The following is a 10,923-nucleotide window of genomic DNA, read 5'->3' on the forward strand; positions in this document are numbered from 1 at the left end:
ACTCAAAGACCTTGGTATCGAAGGTACTGCACTCACATGGCTCCGTTCCTACCTTTCTGACAGATCTCATTTCATCTCCCCTCATAACCACATCTCTGCTACTGCCTCAGTCACCCAAGGCGTTCCCCAAGGCTCCGTACTCGGCCCCCTTCTTTTCATCATCTACATCCTCCCCTTGGTCAGATACTCCGCCATTTCAACCTGAACTTCCACTGTTATGCCGATGACACCCAGATCTACCTCAGCACCAACTCCCCCCACAATCCCCCCCTCTCCCACATCAACTCCTGTCTGTCAGCAATCAAAACCTGGATGCACCACAACTTCCTCAAACTAAACAGCAATAAAACAGAATTCCTCCTCATAGGCTCCAAATCCACTCTCAGCAAAGCCAATAACCCCACTCTCATCATTGATGGCACCATCGTCTCACTATCTCCCCAGGCCCGCAACCTTGGTGTGATTTTTGATTCAACCCTCTCCCTTGAGCCTCACATCCGTAAAGCATCAAAAACCTCTTCTTCACCTCGAAATATTGCTAAAATCAGACCCTCACTCACTCCCTCTGCTGCCGAAAGACTATATTCTGCCTTCATCTCCTCACGACTTGACTATTGCAACTCACTACTCCTCGGCATCCGCCTCAACCCATTAAAGGCTCCAACTGGTTCAGAACTCAGCTGCACGACTCCTCACCCGCTCCACACCCTGGCACCACATCACTCCGGTCCTAAAACAGCTACACTGGTCTCCCATCTCTCACCGGATCACATACAGATCCTGGTCCTCACCTACAAACATACACCACCTTGCCCCGTCATACCTCACTGTCCTCCTCTCCCCTACCAACATTCACTCTCCTCAGATCCACCTCAGCCGGTCCTCCTCTATGTCCCCAAGTCAACTCCGCAGTTTTGGGGACAGAGCCTTTTCCAGGGCATCTCCCAGCTGTGGAACTCCCTCCCCCATGAGATCCGCATCTCTGACCTCACCATTTTTCAGTCCCGTCTGAAGACCCATCTTTTCTCTTCTGCCTATCCTTAGTTTTTTTTTTTTTTTTTTTTTTAAACACTGTTTCTGCTCTGTTAAGCGACTTTGAACTTGGGAAAAGCGCTATACAAATTAAATTTATTATTATTATTAGAAGTGAACACCAGCGTATGATTTTTGAAGTGTGAATGCAATCGCCAGAAGTGAAAAGCTAACCTTAGGCTATAAAAGAAGTACACCACGGTTGGATGAAGTCGTCCCCACCACTAGCTTCCAAGTGATTCTGTGTGCTCGGCATGATGACGTCTGTCATCATATTTAGCAGATTGTAAGCAACCACTCTTTCTAAGACTCTTTAAGACCTTGTTAATAAGGCTAGTTGTATTACTACAGCATGCTGCTCTACAGATAGAGATGTTACACACAACAACAGCATGTTACTCTACAGATAGAGATGTTACACACAACTACAGCATGTTACTCTACAGGTTTTAAATGATTGGTAAAGTTTGCAGATGACACTACGACTATTGGTCTTAGGGCTGCGCGATTATGGCCAAAAAAGATGCCAAAATGTGTTCAAGATTATTTGTGATTTTAACCAAAATAAATTTATTGTACATAGGCTAGAGAGACGGCTGGTCATTATGAACGGGTCCAGTACGGGTCGAATGGCGGTACACACGGCGTGTGTATGAAACGTTGTATCTTCACTGCGCTGCATTTTATGAACTATGATATTCTGGCCATGGTCACATTTGGCCAGGTCCAGCAGCTCCGTCTCACATGCTACTACTCTACCAACTGAATAGTTTCTTTCAATAACTTCTTCGGTGTTTTCACCGTGGCGGCCGCGCGGTAGGAGAGTTACATGGAAACACTGGTACAAATACAGGTTTGCCTCTCATATTAAACATACACAGCTGTGGTAATAACAATTAAAACTGTAGACAAATGTCAGAAGTGTGGACCGGCGCTGTGTGGCCGGGGTGCGTGGAGAGTAAGAGGAGAGAGAGTAGAGGAGAGATCCAAACACAAGCACGGCTTTACAGTAGAATTTGGTCATGTAACGCAACATTAAACCATATCCATATAAACAACATTGCAGCGGATGTGAGGACATTAGCACCGGTGCGTCCTAGAGGAAAAAATATACTCGCGCCCCACAGTCCTGCTAGCTAACAAACGCTAACAAACGCTAACTTAAAATTTGATTAATTGTGCAGCCCTAATTGGTCTCATCCGTAATGACGATGAGACGGGACATTACAGGGACGAGGTCATCACCATCCTCTTGGTGCACTGACAACAGCCTGGCTCTCAACACCAAGAAGACCAAAGAGCTCATTGTGGACTTCAGGAAGTCTGAAGCTGGAACACACATCACCATCTTCATCCAGGGGACTGAGGTGGAGTCAGAGGCGGACTTACCATTAGGCAAAGGTAGGCAATTGCCTTGGGCCCCAAGCTACCAAGGGCCGGTAAAACGCCTCATAACTTATGGTTACGATTGTTGGTCTTACTTTGCACCAATTAATTGTATCTCTAAACATTGATACGCTAAAGTGCTATCCGATTGTTAATTCATGATGAGAAACTCCCCCCCCAGTCCCCACTACATTGGACTATTCCATTTTCCTACTGCGCATCAGCGTGGTGTTTGAAACAACAGCTAAGCATGCGCTAAGCTGGAGGCTACAGACGGTTGAAAAATGAAGCAAAGCTACCGAAGTGGTTGAAAAAAGAAGAAGCGGGAAGAAAGCAGAACGTTTTAGCAAAACTTCAAAGGTATCAACCTTTTTCACAACGGCTACATGACAACACTAACATTAAGTTAGAGCAGCAAGAAGCGGTGCTTGCGCTAGCACTGCTAACACTGAGGGGCTACCCACCGGAGCGTCAGCCCAGATGCTCTAGCGATGCTAACACGAGGGGCTACCACCGGCAGCGGCAGCCCGGTGCTCTAGCGATGCTAACACTGAGGGGCTACCCACCGGACGCGTCAGCCCAGGTGCTCTAGTGATGCTAACACTGAGGGGCTACCCACCGGAAGCGTCAGCCCAGGTGCTTGTGATGCTAACAGAGGGGGTACCCACCGGAAGCGTCAGCCCGGGTGCTCTAGTGATGCTAACACTGAGGGGCTACCCACCGCAGCGTCAGCCCAGAGCTCTAGCGATGTATACACTGGGGGCTACCCACCGGCAGCGTCAGCCCAGGTTGCTCTAGCGATGCGGGGGCTACATACAAGACAACTTACAGGATCTTTCAAATGGAGATGGTTACGGAACTGCTGCTTTCACTGTCCATGATGATAAATATGGCAATGACAAAGATGGTGACCACATGATACTCAGCAACTAGACCCCGTGAGTAGCAGTCACCCTATCAATGTGTTATGATGGAGGATGATCCAGCACTCTGCTGTCAGACAACGAGAGCACTTCTTTCTCAGATAAATAAGGACTGAAAAGGGGCAAAAGAGGGTTGTGGAGGGCCCCATGCCTGTGTTTGCCTTAGGCCTCAAAATGACTAAATCGCCCGGGTGGAGTGTATCACCAGCTCAAGTTTCTGGGTGTCCACATCTTGAGGACCTCTCCAGGACCTCAACACCTCACCCTGATCGAGAAGGCTGACCAACGTCTCTTCTTTCTGAGGAGACCGAGAAGGTCCACCTCCTCCTAGATCCTAGTGAACTTCTACCGCGTACCATCGAGGGCATCTACACTGACTGTGTCACACTATGGTATAGCAACTGCTCTGTCATGACCGTGAAAAACTGGTGAATGATGCCCAACGCATCATAGGTCTTCATCCCTTCCATCCGAGACTATCCAGGGCAAGCAAGCTTGCGTAAGGCATGCAGCACATCATCAAAGCTGTTCTGACCCAACCACAAACTATTCACCCCACTCACGTCCGGGAGGCGGCTCAGGTCTCTCTGCACCCGCACCAGCAGGTTCAGAGGAAGCTTCTTTCCTGCAGCTGTCACCCTACTGAACTCTAACTCGGCATCCCAGTGATAATAACCTATTAAGCCATAACACCACACAGTGGACAGAGGAAGTGTTACAGACACCCGCCAGTACCCCGGCATGCGGGAGGGGCCAGGGTTCGTCACTGCAGCTTTCATTTTCATAGATTGTTGTTGCAAATAAGTTAGGTCAATATTTTTTTATAGTTAAGAAAAAAAACAGACAAACAATTACAAACAATACACTGAGATGAGAACGCGCCCACGCAGGCCAAAGGAAATAAATAAATAAAAAAACGAGAGAAAGACAGGGGGAGGGGACAAACAACACAATGCAGAAACAGACACACATACACACACAGACAGACACAAGACAAGGAACCAAAATCCTGCGCAATTAGAGGTCGCATCGCTGAATCTGCACCTCACAGATTTAGCGATGCTCTGCCGGTGTCCAGTCTTTCCTGGTGCTCCAGTAGGCGCGCGTGGAGAGTTCATATACACTACATCCAAACAGGAAAGGGCCCACGTGTTTCCAACAGGCTGAAATCATTCTCTTTGTAGATGTAAGTCCAGCAAATACAGCACGTTTCTGAGTTCCAGAGAGCTGAAAGGCTGACAGGTAATTCAGAATCAAGACATTGACAGTAACAGATAACATTAAACAAGGAGGAAATTTTAGATGGAAATTATTTCAGAACTGACCAACAGGAGAGCACTCCCGATCATGTGTAAGATATGTACCTTGAGCATTTAGTGGGCAGAAAGTGCATAAAGGGCTAATAATTTCAGTGGTTCATTCACGGGGGTAAGATATGTCCTATAAATGAAATTGTATGAATCGCTGATGGTCTGGGTTGCGAGATACTTCTAGACCCTACATATGCCAGTCGAGATCGATACTCAGTCTGGGCAATCCCGTTCCCAGACCCTCTCAATAGGAAGGGCAGAGCAGCCAGATCACTAAGAACTGATAAAGCCTGGATACCATACCATGGTTTTTAGGGTGCACAGTAAATAACTTCCGGATAGGATGGATGGACAAAGGCCTCTGCCAGGGGACACCATACACCTTGAGTGCTGATCTTAATTGAAGGTAAAAGAAAAAAGAGGAACGGGGCAGACCGAATGATTTGTAAGTCAGAAAAAGGCAAAAAGCCAACCTGGCTAAAAAATGGCTTTAAGACAATGAAGCCCCCTCTGTTCCATTGTGGGGCTGTTATCGGCCTCCCACCAATCAGGAGTGCTGTCTTATTGAACAATGGGGAAAAGTGTGCCAGTTACCAGCTATATGGCTGTTTAACTAATCTCCAAGTTTTGATAAGATGTGAAACACATGAGGCTAAAGCGTAGACATGACCTTTGTTGTATTTTAAAAATCTGCTCTGACAATATACAGTATATGTGTAAAGCCAATGAAGCTTATTAAAAAAAAGACATTCAAACAGGCATTTATATCTGAATTGAATTAGGATAGAAGGCAGGAAATAATAAAAACTGTAACGTTGAAATATTAAAAAAGCTTCACGTTTGCTTAACCCATCCCCTGCATGAGCAGTAGTTCTATCTCACTCATAGAAACCACATCTAGTCATCTTCATAAACAAATTGAATTTAAAACTTCAATATGACAATACTAAAACAAAATGGCAATAAAACAGCTGCCAGACAGCTAGTAGTCACAGTAAGTCTCAGTTGGAGTAAATCTCTGCTGTAATGCTGGACAAAGGCAACCGTGGGGAGCTGGTACCCAAATACCTGAAAGCAGATTGATATTTGCTCAACAGGAAACAACAAGGCAATGGTTTGTTACCCGTTAAAGCCAATGGATTCACAGCTACCAGTGTCCATGGCACAATGGACGTTTTACACTCACTGTAGAGCAGAAAAACAAATCTCAACTCATGGCCCTGCCGTTCCTGAGGAGAACTGGGGAAGGACTAATCTCTGGCTTTGTAAATGACCCCATTGGAATATGTGAATAGGAAGGCTGAAATTACCTTCTTGGGGGTTTATGAGCCATGTGGGCTAGAAGCTGGTATAAGTGACTACTGCCACACAGGGTTTGTCATGTCAACAGTGTGAACTTGCTCTGAACCTAACTCCTCTCCAAAGTGAGTGGAAGTTTTAAAGTATGAATACATAGTCATAAGAATACGTATACATAGGAACCTATTGTCACACCTACAGAGCCTACAAACATTTGTCCTCTCATGCAAGTAGATCTAGTCGTTGTGAGTGTGAACTGCATGAACAAGACCCAGTTTCACAGACATCAGGTTCAGTTTACTGGTCATGAGGAGTACTCCCAGCCTGGAGGTGTAACGTTGTAAAGACACTAGCATTTCCAATGAAGAAAGAGTGTAAGGATATAGGATATCTTATAATCTCTGCAACTAGGGATCAACTGCATCATCAATCTGAACCATACTTGTGGCTCTTATGACTTTCCCAACCAAGGAAAGAGCAATATTAAAGCACAATCTGCTGAGTAATTTAATGATGTTAGGTTTATGTTATGTCATCAGCTTTAATGACACCAGCTTCTTTTCTGAGAAACCAGTTGTTATCTGTTGGTATGGCATGGCAGATCGCTATAAATACTCTTATACCACCAATAAGCCCGGCTGCAGTTGCTATGGAGACAAAGCCAGTGAAGACGCAAATCAGAGCGTAGCAAATACAAAAATATTTGTCACTGCGTAAAATTCAGAGACACAGTTCAAGAAATCATGTAAAATTACTCAGAATTGAAAGTGAAACTATGTAAATGCTGAAGGTATCTTAGCTTAGCTTATACAAGCTCAGTGATGGACAGGTTATAATCAAACCTACTGGGTCACTTTTCTGCTCATGCTTAATGGCCTTTCAACTTTTTATCAAGGAACCACATATTTCTTGCCATTGTTGCTCTGTGTTGCCCTGATGATAAGTAGGCTAGAACGTTGGTGAAGTGTTTGCATGTCAAATTGTGGATGGTCCCAATGAACCTCTCCATTCCAGTTTTTTTGTTACCCTCATTATTTAGCACAATGATCTGATACTAAAAAGGTAGAGCTAGAAACACTGCAGTCCGTTGATTGGTCAACGCCGTACAGCACACTGAGACAGTGAATGGAACACAGAAACTCATGCCTGCAATATCCATATTATAATCACCATAATCACACTAAGGCATGTAGGTCCACAGTATCCATGCTGTCATAGTATCAGACACAAAAGTAAAATTAATTCACTTTTTGTATTTTGTCAACTATTAACCACACACACACACACACACACACACACACACACACACACACAGCAGCAAGTGTGTGGCAGTATGCACGTTTCTCACTGAAATCAATCAGGTGACCAACAAGACAGAAAGCCAGAGCCAAAACAGGGGTACTTACATTGTTTCTTGGACACTTCTGGCATTTGTGGAAACCCCAGGACGTCCCGATGGTCCACAGCACTGCTCCTGCTTAGTGAGACCTGGCAGCGCTTTTCCACACTGAAAATACACACAAAACCAAGGGAGAGAGACATGATTATTTTCATTGAATAAAAATGTAGTTTTTGTATTGTGTGTTTCCTCCGTAGGTCTGATGGCATGGTGTCAAACACACTTCAACCACCCTCTTCACAGGCACACCGCAGACAACTGGTTCTGATCTCTATGGCAACAACTTCTTGGAAAACCTGACCTGTTGATGGAGGGACTCAAGATCTATAACCTCCACTTGAACTCAAAATTGTGAATCTTTAATCTGTTAATGTTTATTTTACATCCCTATCTCCAGGAATGTTTATAAGGGTGGATGTATCATTTGGTTGTGGCAAATACATTTGTCAATTTCACTAGTAGTAAAAGCATTTTGTGAGAACAAAGGGGACAAGAAAGCTTGTTTTTGCCGCTGACAGACTCAGATTATAACATTATGGAAAGGATCCCTACAGAGATAGACCTTTTAGTTAAAGAGTAAGATGCAGCCCCAAAATCACCATCACCAAACCCACCAGACTCCATGTAAATAATCACTACTTTTAGCGTGTATAGAGCAGCATTCTCCACTAGACTCCATGTAAATAATCACTACTTTTATCAGCGTAAAACACACTTTATTCAAAGTGGGACACAAACTACATAAAACTACCAAAAGCGTCTTTTGTATCTTTCCAATGTTCCAACAATCACCACTTTGGTCTGCTTTTCTTTTCTTTTTAACAGGACTTTTGCATGACTTTAGAAATGTTTGTGACTGCCAATTGTACTAATCAACATAAATGTGTCATCCTCAACTGTATGTAAAACTTTAATATCAACTTCATCTTATTACATGCAGCCTGAGATGAATATGAACACTGAGTTTACATTTGGTATGTGGTTGCAAATTATTTGCTACGTAAATCTTCTGTTGAGCTAACAAACAGTAGACATTCTGACCTGACTCCCTGCTGTTTCCTGGAAGCAGCGGCCCAGGGTTGTTCTTGGAGCTGACTGGCGGTAGCCATGCTGGCTGGGTGGTAAAGCATGTTGTAGCCGTGCTGCTGGATCTTCTGGGCTCTCTGAGTGCTGGTATGTGTAGCTGGTAGAGGAAGAGGAGCCTGCCTGGGAAGCTTTGAGCTGGTGCCCGATGTTGTGGTAGTTGTCCAGCTGGGAAACCTGGTGGACTGGACCGAGGCTTCAGGGGGATGCTTAATGTGGATGTTGACAATGCTGGGGCTGAACACTGGAGGCACAAGGGACACATCAGCAGACAACTATTACATTGCATAATGGGAATTACGTGTACTTTTTAAAGGGTAACTTCACAGATTTGACACATTTGATAAGTTTTTTCATCCTGAGTCTTTGGTTGAGACTCTGGGGAGCTGTGTAAGCCTGATGTGCATTCACATTAGTGGGCTTCCTTCATTTGGGAGTGTGGTGTGTTGTGACAGGACTGGCAGGAATAGACTCTGTGGCGACAAACGTTTATGATATTCTACATTTTGTTCAGCAAGATAATCTTCAGAAGTGGAGGCAGCCTTCGATACTGTGAGCCATAACACTGCTCACCAGACTCAAAGACCTTGGTATCGAAGGTACTGCACTCACATGGCTCCGTTCCTACCTTTCTGACAGACTCATTTCATTCCCCTCATAAACACATCTCTGCTAGCTCAGTCACCAAGGCGTTCCCAAGGCTCCGTCTCGGCCCCTTCTTTCATCATCTACATCCTCCCCTGGTCAGATACTCCGCCATTTCAAATGAAATTCCACGTTATGCCGATGACACCAGAGTCTACCTCAGCACCAACTCCCCCACAATCCCCCCCTCTCCCACATCAACTCTGTCTGTCAGCAATCAAAACTGGATGCACCACAACTTCCTCAAACTAACAGAAAATAAAACAGAATTCCTCTCATAGGCTCCAAATCCATCTCAGCAAAGCCAATAACCCCACTCTCATCATTGATGGCACCATGTCTCACTATCTCCCCAGGCCGCAACCTTGGTGTGATTTTTGATTCAACCCTCTCCCTTGAGCCTCACATCCGTCAAGTCATCAAAACCTCCTTCTTTCACCTTCGAAATTGCTAAATCAGACCCTCACTCCTCCCTCTGCTGCCGAAAGACTATATCTGCCTTCATCTCCTCACGACTTGACTATGCAACTCACTACTCCTGGCATCAGCTCAACCTCCATTAAAGGCTCCAACTGGTTCAGAACTCAGTGCACGACTCCTCACCCGCTCCACACCCTGGCAACAACATCACTCCGGTCCTAAAACAGTACACTGGCTCCCATCTCTCACCGGATCACATACAAGATCCTGGTCCTACACTACAAAGCCATACACCCCCTTGCCCCGTCATACCTCATGTCCTCCTTCCCCTACAAAAATTCACGGTCCCTCAGATCCACCCAGCCGGTTCCTCTATGTCCCCAAGTCAAAGCTCCGCAGTTTGGGGACAGAGCTTTTCCAGGGCAGCTCCCAGCCTGTGGAACTCCCTCCCCCATGAGATCCGCATCTCTGAGTCCCTCACCATTTTTCAGTCCCGTCTGAAGACCCATCTTTTCTCTTCTGCCTATCTAGTTTTTTTTTTTTTTTTTTTTTAAACACTGTTTCCTGCTCTGTTAAGCGACTTTGAACTGGGAAGCGCTATACAAATTAAATTTATTATTATTAGAAGTGAACACCAGCGTATGATTTTTGAAGTGTGAATGCAATCGCCAGAAGTGAAAAGCTAACCTTAGGCTATAAAAGAAGTACACCACGGTTGGATGAAGTGTCCCCACCACTAGCTTCAAGTGATTCTGTGTGTCGGCATGATGAGTCTGTCATCATATTTAGCAGATTGTAAGCAACCACTCTTTCTAAGACTCTTAAGACCTTGTTAATAAGGGTAGTTGTATTACTACAGCATGCTGCTCTACAGATAGAGATGTTACACACAACAACAGCATGTACTCTACAGATAGAGATGTACAAATACAGCATGTTACTCTACAGATAGAGTGTTACACACAACTACAGATGTTACTCTACAGATAGAGATGTTACACACAACTACAACATGTTACTCTACAGATAGAGATGTTACACACAACTACAGCATGTTACTCTACAGATAGAGATGTTACACACAACTACAGCATGTTACTCTACAGATAGAGATGTTACACACAACTACAGCATGTTACTCTACAGATAGAGATGTTACACACAACTACAGCATGTTACTCCACAGATAGAGATGTTACACACAACTACAGCATGTTACTCTACAGATAGAGATGTTACACACAACTACAGCATGTTACTCTACAGATATAGATGTAACACACAACTACAGCATGTTACTCTACAGATAGAGATGTTACACACAACTTCAGCATGTTACTCCACAGATTTACTGTAGATGTTACACACAACTACAGCATGTTACTCTACAGATAGAGATGTTACACACAACTACAGCATGTTACTT

General features: G+C 44.7%; 1 protein-coding gene across 1 annotated transcript in view; it reads right to left on the bottom strand.

Moving 5' to 3' along the window:
• Positions 1 to 10,923, bottom strand: part of ltbp1 (latent transforming growth factor beta binding protein 1) — a 167,962-nt gene that overhangs the window by 80,098 nt on the left and 76,941 nt on the right. Inside the window, exons 8-10 of the mRNA XM_032541703.1 lie at positions 8,391 to 8,676; positions 7,357 to 7,457; positions 3,905 to 4,017 (exon numbers count right to left, since the gene is read on the bottom strand). Coding sequence (XP_032397594.1) covers positions 3,905 to 4,017; positions 7,357 to 7,457; positions 8,391 to 8,676 — 500 coding nt within the window. The remainder of the gene's footprint in view (positions 1 to 3,904; positions 4,018 to 7,356; positions 7,458 to 8,390; positions 8,677 to 10,923) is intronic.

The sequence above is a fragment of the Etheostoma spectabile genome, chromosome 17, assembly GCF_008692095.1.
Source record: "Etheostoma spectabile isolate EspeVRDwgs_2016 chromosome 17, UIUC_Espe_1.0, whole genome shotgun sequence".
NCBI classification, from domain to species: domain Eukaryota; kingdom Metazoa; phylum Chordata; class Actinopteri; order Perciformes; family Percidae; genus Etheostoma; species Etheostoma spectabile.